The 21,002-nt window shown below is 43.1% G+C and overlaps 1 protein-coding gene across 1 annotated transcript; it reads right to left on the bottom strand.

Moving 5' to 3' along the window:
* Positions 1–3,905: 3,905 nt before the first annotated feature.
* LOC106561031 (prosaposin receptor GPR37) lies at positions 3,906–14,798 on the bottom strand. The gene is made up of 2 exons (XM_014124588.3): positions 13,126–14,798; positions 3,906–7,121 (listed from the first exon to the last, which is right to left on the bottom strand). Exons 1-2 carry the CDS (start codon positions 14,173–14,175, stop codon positions 6,288–6,290), a joined length of 1,884 nt encoding a protein of 627 aa, XP_013980063.2. The 5' UTR covers positions 14,176–14,798; the 3' UTR covers positions 3,906–6,287.
* Between the last annotated feature and the right edge of the window lie 6,204 nt (positions 14,799–21,002).

Raw genomic sequence — 21,002 nt, 5'->3', positions numbered from 1 at the left:
CCTTTGATTTTCTCTGTCCCCTATCCTCCAGGCCGGCTCGGTCCTCCCCTCTTGCTCCGTGGCTCGACGACTCACTACGAGCTCACAGAACAGGGCTCCGGGCAGCCGAGCGGAAATGGAGGAAAACTCGCCTCCCTGCGGACCTGGCATCCTTTCACTCCCTCCTCTCTACATTCTCCTCTTCTGTCTCTGCTGCTAAAGCCACTTTCTACCACTCTAAATTCCAAGCATCTGCCTCTAACCCTAGGAAGCTCTTTGCTACCTTCTCCTCCCTCCTGAATGCTCCTCCCCCCCCCCCTCCTCCCTCTCTGCAGATGACTTCGTCAACCATTTTGAAAAGAAGGTTGACGATATCCGATCCTCGTTTGCTAAGTCAAACGACATCGCTGGTCCTGCTCACACTGCCCTACCCTGTGCTTTGACCTCTTTCTCCCCTCTCTCTCCAGATGAAATCTCGCGTCTTGTGACGGCCGGCCGCCCAACAACCTGCCCACTTGACCCTATCCCCTCCTCTCTTCTCCAGACCATTTCCGGAGACCTTCTCCCCTTCCTCACCTCGCTCATCAACTCATCCTTGACCGCTGGCTACGTCCCTTCCGTCTTCAAGAGAGCGAGAGTTGCACCCCTTCTGAAAAAACCTACACTCGATCCCTCCGATGTCAACAACTACAGACCAGTATCCCTTCTTTCTTTTCTCTCCAAAACTCTTGAACGTGCCGTCCTTGGCCAGCTCTCCTGCTATCTCTCTCAGAATGACCTTCTTGATCCTAATCAGTCAGGTTTCAAGACTGGGCATTCAACTGAGACTGCTCTTCTCTGTGTCACGGAGGCTCTCCGCACTGCTAAAGCTAACTCTCTCTCCTCTGCTCTCATCCTTCTAGACCTTTCTGCTGCCTTTGATACTGTGAACCATCAGATCCTCCTCTCCACCCTCTCCGAGTTGGGCATCTCCGGCGCGGCCCACGCTTGGATTGCGTCCTACCTGACAGGTCGCTCCTACCAGGTGGCGTGGCGAGAATCTGTCTCCGCACCATGCGCTCTCACCACTGGTGTCCCCCAGGGCTCTGTTCTAGGCCCTCTCCTATTCTCGCTATACACCAAGTCACTTGGCTCTGTCATATCCTCACATGGTCTCTCCTATCATTGCTATGCAGACGACACACAATTAATCTTCTCCTTTCCCCCTTCTGATAACCAGGCGGCGAATCGCATCTCTGCATGTCTGTCAGACATATCAGTGTGGATGACGGATCACCAGCTCAAGCTGAACCTCGGCAAGACGGAGCTGCTCTTCCTCCCGGGGAAGGACTGCCCGTTCCATGATCTCGCCATCACGGTTGACAACTCCCTTGTCCCCTCCTCCCAGAGTGCTAAGAACCTTGGCGTGATCCTGGACAACACCCTGTCGTTCTCCACTAACATCAAGGCGGTGGCCCGATCCTGTAGGTTCATGCTCTACAACATTCGCAGAGTACGACCCTGCCTCACACAGGAAGCGGCGCAGGTCCTAATCCAGGCACTTGTCATCTCCCGTCTGGATTACTGCAACTCGCTGTTGGCTGGGCTCCCTGCCTGTGCCATTAAACCCCTACAACTCATCCAGAACGCCGCAGCCCGTCTGGTGTTCAACCTTCCCAAGTTCTCTCACGTCACCCCGCTCCTCCGCTCTCTCCACTGGCTTCCAGTTGAAGCTCGCATCCGCTACAAGACCATGGTGATTGCCTACGGAGCTGTGAAGGGAACGGCACCTCCATACCTTCAGGCTCTGATCAGGCCCTACACCCAAACAAGGGCACTGCGTTCATCCACCTCTGGCCTGCTGACCCCCCTACCTCTGAGGAAGCACAGTTCCCGCTCAGCCCAGTCAAAACTGTTCGCTGCTCTGGCACCCCAATGGTGGAACATGCTCGCTCACGACGCCAGGACAGCGGAGTCAATCACCACCTTCCGGAGACACCTGAAACCCCACCTCTTTAAGGAATACCTAGGATAGGATAAAGTAATCCTTCTAACACCCCCCCCCCCCCCCCTTAAAAGATTTAGATTCACTATTGTAAAGTGGTTGTTCCACTGGATATCATAAGGTGAATGCACCAATTTGTAAGTCGCTCTGGTTAAGAGCGTCTGCTAAATGACTTAAATGTAAATGTAAATGTTCAGTTATAATAAATGCCTCAGGGAAAATGCAGAATCAAACAAATTTGTTTTGCCTGTAGATTTAAATAAATCATCCCATTACATGGGCACATAACATAAAGAAGTGAATCTCTATAAACTACATTCCTTACCAACATCAATGCACTGCACGGACACAATGACCCCACTCTAAGACTGAAAACGGGAGGGTGAAAGCTCTAGGGAGCATTTTCTTTTCAGCTTTTGATCCGATTTTGCTTCTCTGACGGCTGGACTCAGGAGTCATGCCGTTCTATTGAAAACACCAGTTCTATCTGCAGCTCACCTTTAGCCAAGACGAACAATACCACCAAAAAGCAAAATGTTGAGCAATGATGGCTAATTTCTGGCAATGTGTTGCCCTGTACAAAAACAAAGAAAGAAAGTTACACACTCTCCATATACTCCCAACAATTTAACGGGAAAACCTAAACAATGTTTCAGCAATGCAGTGCCTTCTTCAGGGTTGTCTTAACCTGTAAAATGGGTTGTTGTTCAATGCCTCCTCAGCTACCGTGAACTATGTGCAGCCAGTCACTATGCATATTACCATCAAGAACAGAGGGAGTGATTGAAAATGAAAGACCGTCTCAGATGCACTGTGGGATGACCGTTTTGTGAGGAGAATAAGGTTTTATGTTATGTTACATAACAAGACCAGATCTGACAGCCAAATGATTTGGGGCCATCATGACTCTACACATGGTGGATGAATTATATGCATTGAGTATACCAAACATTAGGAACACCTTCCTAATATTGCGTTGCACCCCCAGGTGTTCTTAATGTTTTGTATACTCAGTGTATTTAACTCATCCACCATTTTTTTGCACTGTATATGGAAGTGATAGCTACCTTATTGTAGGCTGTTTTGATACTGTAGTATTGCAAGCAGGCAATATCTTGCTAATGTATTACAAATCAGTATTACAAAAAGACCAGGGAGTAACACTGTAAAACATGTATAATCCTGTTAGAGACAATCCAGTTTAGCCTAAAATATTATTTTGTCCATCTATGCCATTCCTATCAGCGCAGATGTTTCTTGACCATAATTTTTTAAAAGCTTGACATTCAAGTCGAGCATGTTCCAGAAATGTTCAATCTTCACATGATCCAAGGACACTGTTTTCGAAGGAAACATTTTTCCACTGCCTCAGAAACTGGATAAATATACAAGGAAGGCTGAATTGAACTAGACAGAAACATTCTGGTTAGCAGTTAGCGAGGCTTATGTCTGAAATAAGCTCAAGGGAGCCAACAACCGACCATAACAGACCATCTTCATGTTAATGCATGTGTCACACCATACCCTAGTTAAGTCCAATCCCGTGAACCCTTCTCTCCATCCATCCTACCATCTGACCTGACTCCCTGCCACTCGGCCGACCATGAAGTCACAGAGACATCTGAGAAGCAGATTCCTGAGGTTGCCTTGGTGACGGGTAGGGAACAAGGCCTGCTGTGTTTACTCTGGGGAGTGGATAGTGATGATGACACGGTGGCCAGATGAGCAGCTCCCCCTCTATGACAGCTAACTGGCCATTATCAGGAAACCACTCTCCTCTGGAGAATATAATCACATATGTTTAGTTCCCAAGACAAACGATAAAGTAATGGTTAGCAGTTTTGATAGGGTATATTAATCCCTAAATAGTAAATGGGTTGTTAGTTCCTTATATGAAGATATGGAATAATTTACATTTTGTCAAAGAAACATTCAGTCAAACTCTTTTTATATTTATTTATTAAAGTGAGATATAAAAAAAACACCACTCCAGTAAGTTTACTGACTGACTGAAGTTTATCGCACCGTTTTTTGCTATCAAATACAGACTGAATAATATACTTACATAGCAAGGGAGCTAGGAATAACTTTGAACTGATTCACAAGAATCACCATTTTCAGCAAAACACAATACACTACAACCAGCCATTTCAATATATTGCTTTCCATTTGAGACACTCTGGAAGCAGAAAGAGACAACAAAATAAAAAAAACAACAAACAAAATAAAGATGGTACATTTCAGTGCAAATTCAAAAAGAGAAAATACTGGTGAGTTAATAAATTCAAAATGTTTAATTGAACTATTCACATTCCTTTCCGTATGGTGTCTGTAAACAAATGGACAATTTATCATACAGTTTAAGTCGGAAGTTTACATACACCTTAGCCAACTATATTTAAACTCAGTTTTTCACAATTCCTGACATGTAATCCAAGTAAAAATTCCCTGTTTTAGGTAAGTTAGGATCACCACTTTATTTTAAGAATGTGAAATGTCAGAATAATAGTAGAGAGAATGATTTATTTCAGCTTTTATTTCTTTCATCACATTCCCACTGGGTCAGAAGTTTACATACACTCAATAAGTATTTGGTAGCATTGCCTGTAAATTGTTTAACTTGGGTCAAACATTTCGGGTAGCCTTACACAAGTTTCCCACAATAAGTTGGGTGAATTCTGGCCCATTCCTCCTGACAGAGCTGGTGTAACTGACTCAGGTTTGTAGGCCTCCTTGCTCGCACATGCTTTTTCAGTTCTGCCCACAAAGTTTCTTTAGGCTTGAGGTCAGGGCTTTATGATGGCCACTCCAATACCTTGACTTTGTTGTCCTTTTTTTGCTGTCCATTTTGCCACAACTTTGGAAGTATGCTTGGGGTCATTGCCAATTTGGAAGACCCATTTGCGACCAAGCTTTAACTTCCTGACTGATGTCTTGAGATGTTGCTTCAATATATCCACGTAATTTCCCTACCTCATGATGCCATCTATTTTGTGAAGTGCACCAGTCCCCCCTGCAGCAAAGCATCCCCACAACATGATGCTGCCACCCCCGTGCTTCACGGTTGGGATGGTGTTCTTCGGCTTGCAAGCCTGCCCCTTTTTCCTCCAAACATAACAATGGTCATTATGGTCAAACAGTTCTATTTTTGTTTCATCAGACCAGAGGACATTTCTCCAAAAAGTATGATCGTTGTCCCCATGTGCAGTTGCAAACCGTAGTCTGGCTTTTTCATGGCGGTTTTTGAGCAGTGGCTTCTTCCTTACTGAGCGGCCTTTCAGGTTATGATGATATAGGACTCGTTTTACTGTGGATATAGATACTTTTGTACCCGTTTCCTCCAGCATCTTCACAAGGTCCTTTGCTGTTGTTCTGGGATTGATTTTCACTTTTCACACCAAAGTATGTTCATCTCTAGGAGACAGAACGCGTCTCCTTCCTGAGCGGTATGACGGCTGCGTGGTCCCATGGTGTTTATACTTGCGTACTATTGTTTGTAGAAGATGAACGTGGTACCTTCAGGCTTTTGGAAATTGCTCCAAGGATGAATTTGGGGTCTACAAATTCTTTTTATCTGAGGTCTTGGCTGATTTCTTTTGATTTTCCCATGATGTCAAGCAAAGAGGCACTGAGTTTGAAGGTAGGCCTTGAAATACATCCACAGGTACACCTCCAATTGACTCAAATGGTGTCAATTAGTCTATCAGAAGCTTCTGAAGCCATCATATATTTTTCAGGAATTTTCCAAGCTGTTAAAAAAGGCACAGTCAATTTAGTGTATGTAAACTTCTGACCCACTGGAATTGTTTACATAGAAATTATTTCACTTATAATTCACTATGTAAACAATTGTTGGAAAAATTACTTGTGTCATGCACAAAGTAGATGTCCTAACCGACTTGCCAAAACTATAGTTTGTTAACAAGAAATTTGTGGAGTGGTTGAAAAACAAGATTTAATGACTCCAACCTAAGTGTATGTAAACTTCCGACTTCAACTGTATATACACACAACTTGAGTAAACCGAGACATATGTTCACCAGAGTTTACGTCAATTAAATTCAAAATCAATTCAGGAAATTAAGTGAACATTTAGATTAGGGCGTGTCCTCTAAACTCCTAAATTGTTGGGAATAAAACATTTACTAATCCTAACTGTAAGGGTCTCCCAGACTCAGCCTATCCCCAGACTAGCAAGCATTCTCAATGGAGTAAATTTAATCCGAGTGCAGGAAACCAGCCCAATAGGTTTACAGTCCGATCTCTTTACTTCTTCACAGGGAAGTTGTAACACCTGATGGAGGTCATGACCTTTTGACCCTTCTTAGCAGTGGGTCGCCGCAGTGGTGTAGGAGGAGGATGCCTCCCTGTGGATGGTGCTGAAGGGCGACAGCTCCAGGTCGGTGGTGGTGCACTCGTGCTCGTTCTCCTCGCTGGTGGTGGCGGTGGTGGAAGATCTGGGCGGGCCACACTCGTCACAGCAGCAGCAGCAGCAGTCCAGGAAGGCCCGGCTGAAGGGCTGGCACAGGCAGAACAGCAGGACAGGTGTCACTGCCGACTTACAGAACATCAGCAGCTGGCTGACCAGATGGAGAATGTCCAGGGTCCGTCTGGGAATTCCCGCCGCCATGTAGACAGTGACGATGTTGCAGATGTTCTCAGGGATGATGCAGAAGCCATAGAGGATGGCCAAAGCCACAACCGTGCAGTTCATCTGGCTCTCCTGATGGATCTGTTTCTTGTTGCCACGCACACAGGCCCGCTCGGCCTGCCGGATCTTACAGGCGGTCACCAGGGAGCTGCCGATGGTGAACAGCGTGGGCAGGCAGAAGTAGCAGCCAAAGTACCACCAGAGGCGAGCACCATCATATGTCAGGCCCAGCACATAGAGCGTGTCCGGGAGCTCGGTGGAGATACGAACCACGCAGCGCTGGCAGGGCGTCACATCCGGAGGCTCGCCATCTTCAGTGACCAGCTGGCGGATCAGGAGCTCTGGCAGGGCCAATAGGAGAGCCCCGATCCAGATAACGGCCAGCTTGGCGGCCGTGGAGGCACAGTTCTCAATCATCTCATAGTACATCTGGACGTTGTTGGCAGCGCGGAAGCGGTCGATGCACAAGGCGCACAGGGTAAAGGTGGTAACCCCTAGGGAGGCGACCTGGAAGGACAAAGAGAAGGGAGGAGAAGGTAAGATACTATCCAGTTAATGTTTTATTACTGCACATTAACAATACAGTGAGAGTTATTTTGTTTTTGATTGAGAAACAAGTAGAGAAAATGTATCCAGTCTCCAGATACTTCTCCTTATTGTATAGCATCTTGGGAAGTCTGGATAAAATACCAAGGCCCCAGAGCCATGTTGCTCTCTGAAAAGACCAAAAGAATGTGTCCACTGTAAACAATCCATGTTTTAAAGACCGCTTGGAGCAATTTTCAAATGACAATGGTACAGCACAGAATACTAGACGTCAACAGGTTTAGAGAGAGGGAGAGACATCTTCCGTAAAGAGGTTCTGTTTTGACAGCTCTCTTACTGGAGAACTCAAATGTCCACACTTGTTTTAATAAAAGACAAACAGATTTTTCCGTCCTTCATCACACACTAGATCCTCATTTCCCATACTGAGATGTTTGAAAGTAGCCATGCGTAATGTGTTATGAGTGATATTGTTTTAAAGAGTGGGGAGACTACAGTTGGATACCAAAGGGTAAACTTTAGACTTACATTTATTTTTAGAGCAACAGCTTATAATATAGATGACTTTGTAACGTGATAAAGAAGGAGCACAGTATACCGTGCTGTGTGCAAGGGAGACCAATTGTAGTCCTCGATGGTTACAGTATGCAGTTCTCATTTCTTAGCCTAATCGAGTTATGGACTTGGCAAGAGAGCCAGCTCATATTCATGATTAAATAACATGAAAACAAACTGCAGACCATGAGGCATGGAGATTAATATCTCAATGCAATATCTCTATCCCTACACCCAGATATTCACTATGCTCCAATTTTTTGCTATCACAATACAGCCACAAAAATGTTGCAAATGTGGTTGCTTTTCACCCATATCTTACACGCTAATACACATAGAACTCAGAGACAGCAGATATGCAGTTTACATTGAGTGTTAAGTTCAGTGTTGTCTTCTAGACTGTGTAGTAGTGCTATGTTCTTTTGTTGCTAGGCTTGATCATTGTGACTACCTCCTTATGGGCCTTGGCAGAGGAAGGTGTAAACACAGGAGCCAGTGCCTGAGCCAGAGAAGCCATGAGTACTGTCAGACGTACAGGGGCAGGCTTTGATCTGTCTGGTCCTTATGGCCCCAGAGAGTGAGAGAGAGATCTGTTGCACTTCACAAACAGCACCATTTGTATGTAGCCCTTTATACTCCTACCCGTATACGGGTTGAAAATGGAAGATTTGGGCATTGATAAGCGTTTAAATTGGAACGCAGTGGCTGTACAGCAACATGCTATAAATGATGTCAGCAATTCACAGCGCTGTATGGGTTTTGACTGACAGCTGTTCTTAACTTTGAGCACCCCTTCGCGACAAGAAGTTGACCCCATCCCTCCCTCTAATTGGTCAACTTTTGCAAGAAAAAAAATGGTTGTCTGGGTGAGGGAAATGCTGTAAATTAAGAGGATTCTATGTATTTTGAAATCTGAGACGTTGAGGATTATAATAAACACCGCTTTGATGTCATACAAGCAAGCCAGACACCCTAAATTCAAATGTGCACTTCACATTTCCATGTCATATCATGTCATGTCACGTCAATGTTTATGATCACTATGTTAAATGTACAGTTACAAGATGACATGGCGTCATACCCTGGATTGTACTGAACAAAATGAGCCTTTGTTTGAATCAGGAGTATTTTGGTAAGATTTGTCAAATGGATGGCGGGGGAGAGCTTTGTATGCATCTCTGTGTGTTGGGTAAAGGTGGTCTAGAGTTCTTTTTTTATCTGGTTGCACTTGTGACATGTTGGTAAAAATTAGGTAAAACTGATTTAAGTTCGCCCGCATTAAAGTCCCCGACCACTAGGAGCGTCGATTCTGGGTGAGCATTTTCTTGTTTGCTTATGGCCTTATAGAGTTGGTTGAGTGCGGTCTTGGTGCCAGCATCGCTCTGTGGTGGTAAATAGACGGCTACAAATAATATAGATAATGTGGTCTACAGTTTATCATAAGGTACTCTACCTCAGGCGAGCAATACCTCGAGACTTCTTTAATATTAGACACCGCGCACCAGCTGTTAGTGGCGGGCAGGCCTTGTGTAACTAACCTCTGTCACCTTTGTGTCCATAATGACACATTTTCATGTGACAGAGTACTTCAGTTGCCACAGGAACTATTAAAATTAATGTCCCCACTGTTTCTGTAATTACGCTCCATTAAATGCTTGATTACCGAGTCACTTAACATAACGACGATGCCGCTGCCGCTATGCATTTAATGTTCTTACCATGGAGGTAGGCGACTCAAAGAGACTTAAAGTGCTAGGTCTGGGACTGTGGTTTTAAAATGGCCTACAGGGCAGCAGGTAGCCTAGTGTTTAAGACCATTGGGCCAGTAACCGAAAGGTTGCTGGTTTGAATACCTGAGCCGACTAGGTGAAAAATCTGTCTGTGCCCTTTGGTAAGGCACTCAATTGCTCTGCATTAGAGTGTATGTCAAATGTAAATGTTGGACTTACAAACCCTGTCACTAAGCAGCTTACAGACATATTTTGATTGTTTGGGTCTTTGTGTGGTGGTTTATCTGTCTTGTAGGGAAAATTGCACCTAGCCTATCAAGGACAAGGTGGGTCCGTCAATGTGTTGATTATACTCATTCAATCTCTTCACATCTGCGTTTATTCCAATCAAAGCTACTTTCACCAAGAAAGTGCATAGTTGTTGAGGTGCATAGTTTTAACGCTGTGACTTTAATCACAGTGTATTTTGCAAACTGTATAAGGTGTTCCAAGTTCTTGGAATGCATAAAATCTAGGGCAGGGATCATCAACTAGATTCAGCCACAGGCTGATTTTTTTCTTGAGCGGATGGTCGAGGGGCCAGAACATAATTATAAATAATTTATAGACTGCAAATTGACTGCAAGAAGCCCAAACATATATCATGTTTGAATAAAACATAATAATTTTAAACCTTGCTTACATTTGTATACCACATTTGTATACCATCTCTATATGTGTGAGAATACTTGGGAACATATTTCTTAAATTAAAATCACTTGGAGCTGATTTCCTGGTGTTTTTACAGTCTTTAATGTCCCAATTATTTTTTTATATAAAAATGTTTTGCTCAGAAAGCTTGGGGGGGGGGTAGTTGGTAACAAGTGTGCTAATACTAATACAGACCCTTAAGTTACCTATGCTATGGCCACAATATATAGACACTTTACTGTGTGTTTAGATTTGTGTAACTCTGTAAAACATGTTATTTTAGAGGCTCTGCACAATGTCTATGTGATCCCTCAACACCTAATTTGACCATAGTACATTTTACAAGATGGCTGACAAAAGAGCTGCCTTACTGCTGAAATAGACATGGTAAACTGATGCAATATTAGGTGTGGGTCTGTGCAGTAATTACTGAGGCCCACTGTCTCATTGTCTAGACTAGAGAGAAAGTAGGACTGTAACCCTATCTCTGACCATACAGGGGCATTTACTCCTGTATCTGGCCAGTGACAGGTCACCTAAGAGTTTGAAATAACAGGTTGAGGTGACATTGGAGAACAAGTAATCTAAACCTGGTACACTGCACACCAACCTGGTCTCAGAGCATTTTGTATTGTTCTGTACGTACATCTGTGACACTCCATTTGGTATGATATGTTACGTTTGGTATATGGTATGTATTAATTTGTGGATGTCCATCATCCATTTTCATGATATGTTACGAATTACAATTGATATATGTTATGAATTTGCAAAATGTACAATATGTTAAGAATTTACAAAACATATTATATGCTAAGAATTCTAATTTGTTGTGGCTAATGTTAGCTAGCTGGCTAACGTTAGCTAGGCTAGGGGTTAGGGTTAAGAGTTAGGTTAAGCTAAAATAGTTTTTTTGTCATTTAGTAGACGCTCTAATGCAGAGCGACTTACATGAGCAATTAGCGTTAAGTGCCTTGCTCAAGGGCTCTTTGGCAGGTGATTCACCTAGTCGGCTCATGGATTCAAACCAGCAACCTTTCAGTTACTGCCCCAACGCTCTTAACCGCTAGGCTACCTGTGTTAACCTGTTATGGCTAGGGGGCAGTATTTTCACAGCCGGATAAAAAACGTACCCGATTTAATCTGATTATTACTCCTGCCCAGAAACTAGAATATGCATATAATTATTAGCTTTGGATAGAAAACACTCCAAAGTTTCTAAAACTGTTTGAATGGTGTCTGTGAGTATAACAGAACTCATTTGGCAGGCCAAAACCTGAGAAGATTTCATGCAGGAAGTGGCCTGTCTGACAAGGTGTCGTTCTTCTTACCTCTGTTTATTGAAGACTGAGGATCTCTGCTATAACGTGACACTTCCTACGGCTCCAATAGGCTCTCAGAAGGCGGCAAAAAGCTGAATCGTGGCTTTGCAGGCTCTGGTTGAAAAAAAGTAGCGCGTTTGGGTAGTGGCTGGTTACAGTACTGTGAGACTCAGGCGCGTGCCCGCGTCGACCGAATGCTTTGTTTTCTTTCCTCTGTTTACCTAAACGCAGATTCCCGGTCGGAATATTATCGCTTTTTTACGTGAAAAATTGCATAAAAATGGATTTTAAACAGCGGTTGACATGCTTCGAAGTACGGTAATGGAATATTTAGAAATCTTTTGTCACGAATTGCGCCATGCTCGTGACCCTTATTTACACTTGGGATAGTGTCTTGAACGCACGAACAAAACGCCGCTATTTGGATATAACGATGGATTATTTTGGACCAAACCAACATTTGTTATTGAAGTAGCAGTCCTGGGAGTGCATTCTGACGAAGACAACAAAGGTAATCAAACTTTTGTAATAGTAAATCGGAGTTTGGTCAGGGCTAAACTTGGTCGGTGTCTAAATGGCTAGCCGTGATGGCTGGGCTATCTAGTGAGAATATTGCAAAATGTGCTTTCACCGAAAAGCTATTTTAAAATCGGAAATATCGAGTGCATAGAGGAGTTCTGTATCTATAATTCTTAAAATAATTGTTATGTTTTTTGTGAACGTTTATCGTGAGTAATTTAGTAAATTCACCGGATGTTTGCGGGGGTATGCTAGTTCTGAACGTCACATGCTAATGTGAAAAAGCTGGTTTTTGATATAAATATTAACTTGATTGAACAAAACATGCATGCATTGTATAACATAATATCCTAGGGTTGTCATCTGATGAAGATCAAAGGTTAGTGCTGCATTTAGCTGTGGTTTTGTTTTTTGTGACATTATATGCTAGCTTGAAAAATGGGTGTCTGATTATTTCTGGCTGGGTACTCTGCTGACATAATCTAATGTTTTGCTTTCGCTCTAAAGCCTTTTTGAAATCGGACAGTGTGGTTAGATTAACGAGAGTCTTGTCTTTAAAATGCTGTAAAATAGTCATATGTTTGAAAAATGGAAGTTTTGGGATTTTAGAGGAGTTTGTATTTCGCGCCATGCCCATCATTGGATATTGGAGCAGGTGTTCCGCTAGCGGAACGTCTAGATGTAAGAGGTTAAGTGTTAAGGTTAGGGGAAGGGTTAGCTTACATTCTAGTTGCAAAGTAGCTAAAAATGTGTAAGTGGTTAAAAGTTTCTTATTAGTTAAAATGCTAAAGTTGTCCATGGTAAGATTTGAGCACGCAACCTTTGGGTTGCTAGACATTCGCGTTATATGCCCGACCAACCACCCTCCTTTATTTTTTGCCTTAAGTAACCTTCTGTTTTATGTAACCATAACAAACGTAACATATCCTACTAAATTCAGTGGCCCAGATTTACTATGCTACGTCTAGTTTATGAGACCAGGCTGTGCACATAATTGAGCACAGATCATTGCATGTCACATGAAGTACCTACCATGCAGAATAGAATGTAGATATGACAAGTGACAGGGAAGAGAGTTATTGACAGCAGACCCCACTTCAACACCCAATCATAACACACTCGAGTAACACAATAGCTAGTGGGAATTACCTCAATATAGGGGATGATTTTACAGGAGAACTCCCCCAACAACCAGTTCTTGGTTAGTTCATGGAATATCACCAGCGGCAGGCAGAAAAAGATGACAACAAAATCCCAAAGGGCAAGATTGGCAAGAAGAGAATTTGAAATACTTCTCATGTAATAGTTGTGGCACACAATGCACATGATTGCCATATTCCCAATTATTCCAACAGTGAAAATGATGACTGAAATTATCATGATGGCATATGATTCTGCTGTTATGGGGTAAAAGTTAGTTTTTACATATTTTCTCTTTGTTTGAGGATTGAGAGGAATCAGTGTGGTATAGTCCTGGAGGTCTGGCAAAGTGAACTGTTCATAATCACTGGCATCAAATGGCAAGTCTGTTGACTGGTTCTGGGCCATAGGTTTAGGCAGCGGTTTCCACATGGCCAACGGTACATCCAAAGACGCATCTGACAGCATGGTTGGCTCACTTATTTTGTTCTCTTTTTTACTGCCATCCTTCACATTTCTTCTCCGACGGCTTACAGTCCCTCTTTTGTGTCTGCAGATCCGTTTGTGCTCGTTACTGTGGTGTCCTCCTCGCGTGTGTCTCATGGATGGGTTTAAATGACCATATACAAAATCCCGCGTTTCCATGGTTGCATGCTTCTCGGTGTCCAACTTTTCTACCTTGAGGCTCTCTGACTTTCCATCCTCGAGTAACGTAACATAATCGGTTCCATTTGATGAATAGCTTTTGCGCACTATTGCTCTTTCATTCATAACTCTTTTCATATTAACAGTCCCATTCATGTTATCCACCCATGTCCTAACCACATCCCAAGACGATGCACTTGAGGTATGCACCCTTTTACTGTCCATTTCGTTGACAACTCTGCCATACGCCGAGTGCCAGCTCTGCCTACTATTGGTTTTGTTTACGTTCGCGTTAGTGACGGCATACTCATGTCTAGGAGTAACATTTGTCTTTGTCTTCTCCCGGTGTATGCGAGTGAAAACAACCTCGCTACAAAGTGAAAAGCACAGTAATCTCAATAGTAGTACTAGCATTGTGTATCTTAAAACACGCGACAATAGGGGCTTGTATTCCAAATTGATGTATCCATTGATGTTTAGGCTACCAAATCGGAGACGACAGAACCAACGCCAAACCTCAATTCACAAGTTTGAAACATTGTTCTTTGACAGCGTCATTCAATAGTTGTCAAACCCTCGTCCAATTAGATAAAGTGCACTAGGCAATTGTCAGGTGCTGCTCAGAATTCAACGTGGTCTCAGAGCATTTCGTATTATTGCAGAATTGCGCCAAAGGGAAGTTCAGCAACGTTTCTTTCCTAACCCTGTGAAGGAAGTATCCTTGAATCTCGGCACTGCCTCTCTGAAGATTGTAAAAGATTTAAGTGGCCAGAAGATCGCATTTCCAAATCATACCCCGTCTAAAGTCTGCAGTTTCCTGGTGAGGTAGCATGTCCGAATAGCACCCTGGGTACTGGTACCCTCAGGTCCGAGGCGCCGAGTCCGAGATGGAGTGCGTTATTGTCGGGGACGTGCCAAGCTCAGACTGGAGCTGCACACCGCTTGTGATATGAACATCGCGGAGAGAACTGATAAGAGAAGGGCTCCCCTGGAGGCCTCCCATATCTGTCACATTACTAAATCAGTCAGCATCACCACCTCAGACAAGTACAAACATATAATACATTTTTCTTTTTTTGGAGGTTGATCTCCGTTGCTAACCTGAGAGGACTCACAAATGAAAATAATTTGCCAATGACATGATGTCATGTTATATCACTGTACACATCAAGGGATAGGGCCTGGAGATGACAGGCCTCAGAATCATTGACTTTAAAAGGCATTTCACGGTTGCGAGTATTGGGGCGCTCGGTTAATGAATGCACTCATTGTCTCTTTTTTTGTTGTTGAACTAAACAGGTGCCCCTGGTATCAGCGATTTAAAAAATACCCGCGTACTATTCGACACTTCTATATTCATGTGGATGATACCATGATTGTGGATAATTATGAATTAATCATAAATATTGATGAATGAGAGAGTTACAGAGGCATAAATATCACACCCCCAAAAATGCTAGCCTCGCCTCTTATTGGTAATGGTGAGAGGTAGGGTCAGCATGTTTTGGGGGTATGATCTTTGTGGCTCTGTAACTTCTCTCTCGTCATTATTTACAATGAATTCAGGATTATTCGTAATCATGGAAGCATCCACATGAATCTAGATTTGTTCAGAAACATATTCTATTTTTATTTACAATAAAAGTGACTCCATGATGACACAATGCATTATTTACCATTGATTTCTATTGGGCACAAAATAATCTGACACACAACCAAAACAAACTGCAAATGCATTCAACAAGTTTGTCGAGTCACAAGCTTGATGTAGTCATTGCTTGAAAGGAATATGGGACCAAATACTAAACCTTTGACTACTTTAATACAAATACTTTTGGTTCCCTAAAATGGAGGAACTATGTACAAAAAGTGCTGTAATTTCTAAACGGTTCACTGACATGGGTGAAAATATTAAAAGCAACAAAAAATGTGTCACTGTCCAAATACTTTTGGACCTCACTGTATATAATTAAGCAATTACCATCCCGTCATTTATAAGGCCATGCATAAAAATGATGGGCAGGCCATTATTTTGGCTATACCCCCACGGGATGACAATGCCCTCATCCACAGGGCACGAGTGGTCACTGAATGGTTTGATGAGAGTTTTCCACCACCATCAATAAAACACCAAATTATGGAATTTCTCATGGAAGAATGGTGTCACATCCCTCCAATAGAGTTCCAGACACTTGTAGAATGCATGCCATGGTGCATTGAAGCTGTTCTGGCTCGTGGTGGCCTGAAGCCCTATTTACACAGTTTATGTTGGTGTTACCTTTATTTTGGCATCTATCCATCTATCTATCTATACTGAACAAAAATATAAACACACAACATGCAACAATTTCAAAGATTTTACTTAGTTACAGTTCATATAAGGTAATCAGTCAATAATTAAAAAAAAATTGGGCACTTATCTATGGATTTCACATGACTGGGAATACAAATATGCATCTGTTTATCACAGATACATAAAAAAGGTAAAACGGTAGGGGGGTGGATCAGAAAACCAGTCAGTATCTGGTGTGACCACCATTTGCCTCATGCAGTGTGGCACATATCCTTCGCATAGAGTTGATCAGGCTGTTGATTGTGTATTCACACCCCTGAGTCAATACTTTGTAGAAGCACCTTTGGCAGTGAATACAGCTGTGAGTAAATCTAGGTAAGAGCTTTTCACACCTGGATTGTGCAATATTTGCCCATTATTCTATAAAAAAATATTCAAGCTGTCAAATTGGTTGTTGATCATTGATAGACAAACACTTTCAGGTCTTGCCATAGATTTTCAAGTAGATTTAAGTCGAAACTGTAACTCAGCAACTCAGGAACATATGGGCTAGGTGGGACGCTAGCGTGCCACCCGTGGTGCACTCCATCAACAGCAGGTGCATTTCAAGAGCGGCAAATTTGAATCCAAATAAATGTCAAAATTCCAATTTTTCAAACATACAACTATTTTACACCCTTTGAAAGATAAACATCTCCTTAATCTAACCACGTTTTACGATTTCAAAAAGGTTTTACGGCGAAAGCATAAATTTAGAGTAATTTAGGACAGTACATTTACAATAGTTGTGTGTAATGTTTTGTCAATTCAAAGACAGGGTCACCAAAACCATAAAACCAGCTAAAATGATGCACTAACCTTTTACAATCTCCATCAGATGACACTCCTAGGACATTATGTTAGACAATGCATTCATTTTTAGTTCTATCAAGTTCATATTTATATCCAAAAACAGCGTTTTACTATGGCATTGATGTTGAGGAAATCGTTTCCCTCCAATAACCGGCAGTCAAGTCAGCGTCACAAATTAAATAATTAAAATTAGAAAACATTGGTAAAATATTATATTGTCATTTAAAGAATTATAGATTTACATCTCTTGAACGCAATCAACTTGCCAGATTTAAAAATAACCTTACTGGGAAATCACACTTTGCAATAATCTGAGCACTGCGCCCAGAAAAATACGCGTTGCGATACAGACTAGACGTCATGTTGGGGAGATCTAAAATCGAAAATACTATGTAAATAATCCATTACCTTTGATTCTCTTCATCAGATGTCACTTCCAGGTATCACAGGTCCATAACGAATGTAGTTTTGTTCAAAAAAGCTCATCATTTATGTCCAAAAATCTCCGTCTTGTTAGCACATGATCTAAGCCAGCCGGACTTCTCGTCATGAACGAGGGGAAAAAATATATTTACGTTCGTTCAAACATGTCAAACGTTGTATAGCATAAATCATTAGGGCCTTTTTTAACCAGAACATGAATAATATTCAAGGTGGACGAATGCATACTCTTTTATAACGTATTGGAACGAGGGTACCCAACATGAACTCGCGCGCCAGGTGTCTAATGGGCCATCATCGTTCCATGGCTCTTGTTCGGTCAGATCTCCCTCCAGAAGACTCAAAACACTTTGTAAAGGCTGGTGACATCTAGTGGAAGCAATAGGAAGTGCCAAAATATTCCTCAGCCCCTGTGTTTTTCAATGGGATAGGTTTAAAGGTAATACAACACATCAGGTATCCACTTCGTGTCAGAAAATGTCTCAGGGTTTTGCCTGCCAAATGAGTTCTGTTATACTCACAGACACCATTCAAACAGTTTTAGAAAATTTAGGGTGTTTTCTATCCATATGTAATAAGTATATGCATATTCTAGTTACTGGGTAGGAGTGGTAACCAGATTAAATCGGGTATGTTTTTTTATCCAGCCGTGTCAATACTGCCCCCTAGCCCTAACAGGCTAACTGACTTCTCCAGTGTAGATTTGTCCTTGTGTTTTAGGGTATTGTCATGCTGAAAAGTAAATTCATCTCCCAATGTCTTGTGGAGAGCAGACTGAACAACGTTTTACTCTATGATTTTGTCTGTGCTTAGCTAAATTCCATTTATTTTTTATCCTGAAAAACTCCCCAGTCCTTAAGGATTCCGACCATACCAATAACATGATGTAGCCACCACTATGCTTGAAAATATGGAGAGTGGTACTCAGTAATGTGTTGTATTGGATTTGCCCCAAACATAACACTTTGTATTCAGGACAAAAAGTTAATTGCTTTGCCACGTTTTTTGCAGTATTACATTTTGCAAACTGGATGCATGTTTTGGAATATTTGTTATTCTGTACAGACTTCCTTCTTTTAACAGTCAATTAGGTTAGTATTGTGGAGTAACTACAACGTTGTTGATCCATCCTCAGTTTACTCCTATCACAGCCATATATATACTGTACATACTGAGTATTGAGTATAAAAAACATTAAGGACACTGTACAACACTGTACATGTCACGCCCTGATCTGTTTAACCTGTCATTGTGCTTGTCTCCACCCCCCTCCAGGTGTCGCCCATCTTCCCCACTTATCCCCTGGGTATTTATACCTGTGTTTTCTGTCTGCCTGTGCCAGTTTGTCTTGTTTGTTCCAAGTCTACCAGCGGTTTGTGTCTCAGCTCCTGCTTTTTCCAGTGTCTCTTTTCTCGCCCTTCTGGTTTTGACCCCTGCCAATCCTGACTCCGAGCCCGCCTGCCTGACCACTCTGGCTGACCCTGACCCTGCCTGATGTCCTGTACCTTTGTCCCTACTCTGGATTACCGACCTCTGCCTGACCTGACCCTGCCTGCCATCCTGTACCTTTGCCCCACTTCTCTGGATTATCGACCCCTGCCTGCCTTGACCTGTCGTTTGACCTCCCCTGTTGTTACAATAAACATTGCTACTTCTACAAGTCTGCACTTGGGTCTTACTGGAAACCTGATAGAAGGTTACACCTTCTCCTTGAAAGGTTACCCTCTGGGTGGACAACATCCACTGGCAATTAAGAATAGCCTTCTATGGAGCCTCACGAAACACATGTTGGCATAAGTGAAAGACTAATTTCTCTCCGTATCCCCCTAGCCAAGATACGTTATGCTACTCTAATCAGTGCATACACACCAACGTTACCATCTGAAAATGAGGCAAAGGACTGCTTCTACCAGTCACTAGATGAGGCCCTTCACCGCATCGCCAGGAATGACAAGATCTTTCTGCTGGGTGACTTCAACGCTAGGGTGGGACAGAACAACAGGATAAGGAGTGGAGTGTGTGTTGGCCAGTTCGATGAGAACGGCATGAGACTGCTAACTCTGTGTCGAGCACTATCTCATTGTCACTAACACCTTGTTCCAGCAGACTATTTCATAGTGAGACATGCTGACACTAATGGCGTCCTGCTGACACATGCCATGAGGGGTGCAGAATGCTGGACAGAACACTGTATGATACTGGCTAAACTCCCGATGGGAATATGTTCCCCCCAACGCCTGCAGAAGTCAAGTAAGAGGCCTCTGCACCGTATCTGGCTTGAGAAAGCTGCAGTAAGGGACGAGTTCCGTCGCTCTCTCGCTGGAAGGCTGAGGGAGACTGAGCCTTTTCTGAGTGCAGAGGACCCCGTGGACCAGAAGTGGGTGTCTATTAGCTCAGTGCTCTATCAGGCAGCGGCCCACTCAATTGGCTATAGAGGTAGGAAACATCAGGACTGGTTCGATGAGAACACTGACACCATCACAGCCTTACTGGACAATATACACAAAGCGCACAGGGCTACTCTCAACAGCCCCACATCTGCTACCCCTCACAAGCAATGGCGTGCATCGAGCAAGGAAGTGCAATCAACCTTGCGTGCTCTGCAGAACGAATGGTGGACAAATAAGGCACAGGAAATCCACACTTATGCCGACAAAAATGACATGCACAATTTCTACAACTCAACTAAAGCTATCTATGGCCTTAGAAGTCGCTCCATCACCCCCATGAAAACAACTGATGGTCTGACTCTTTTGAAGGACCAAAACCAGATCCTGATGAGGTGGGCTGACCACTTTGAAGCACTACTCAATCAGCATTCTCCTACAGACTACTCCATCCTGGCAGAACTACCTGTCCGTCCACCCATTCAAGACCTCACCCTTTCGCCAACCTTCCAAGAGGTGTTATCAGCTATTCGTTCCCTCAAGAACAGCAAGACTCCTGCTGCTGACAGCATCCCGGCAGAGCTACTTAAGAAGGGAGGTTACTTCTGCACAAGAACACTCCACCAGTACATCACTGAGGTTTGGACCGGGAGATCGTCCCCCAACAGTGGTGGGATCCAAACATTGTCACCATCTATAAGAATAAGGGTGACAAGTCCATCTGCGGCAACAGCCAGGGATATCCCTTCTGGCTGTTGCCGGCAAGGTCCTGGCCAAGGTGATGCTACACAGGCTGGTGAACAACATCACAGAGGAAATGCTGCCAGAGTCACAATGCGGCTTCAGAAAGAACAGGAATACGATCGACATGATATTTACGGCACGGCAACTCCAGGAGAAGTGCCGTGAACAACATCAGCACCTTTTCGTGGCCTTTGTCGTCCTCTCCAAGGCCTTCGACACTGAACAGGGAACTACTATGGGGCTTTCTACAAAAATGTGGCTATCCAGACAAATTTGTCAACATCCTTTGCCAGTTCCATGATGGGATGATGGCTCGGGTGGCCATAGGGGGGCAGGAGTCAGTGCCCTTTGGAGTAAGCATCGGTGTGAGGCAGGGGAACAGAACAGAAAACTGGAAAATAACAAAAATAATTGAGGAACAGAATCAAAGCCAGGAACGAAAGTGATCTACAGTGGGGGAAAAAAGTATTTGATCCCCCGCTGATTTTGTACGTTTGCCCACTTACAAAGAAATGATCAGTATA

The sequence above is a fragment of the Salmo salar genome, chromosome 10, assembly GCF_965601325.2.
Source record: "Salmo salar chromosome 10, fSalSal1, whole genome shotgun sequence".
In the NCBI taxonomy this organism is placed as follows: Eukaryota; Metazoa; Chordata; class Actinopteri; order Salmoniformes; family Salmonidae; genus Salmo; species Salmo salar.
Note: the sequence above shows the minus strand (reverse complement) of the source record. Positions and strands in the feature narration are given on the sequence as shown.

Excerpts from the sequence above, each read along its gene's own strand:
- LOC106561031 (XM_014124588.3), bottom strand. The coding sequence starts at position 14,175 with ATGCTAGTACTACTATTGAGATTACTGTGCTTTTCACTTTGTAGCGAG. Across the intron at positions 7,122-13,125 it reads AAATCATCCCCTATATTGAG|GTCGCCTCCCTAGGGGTTAC; the intron begins GTAATTCCCACT and ends TTGTCCTTCCAG.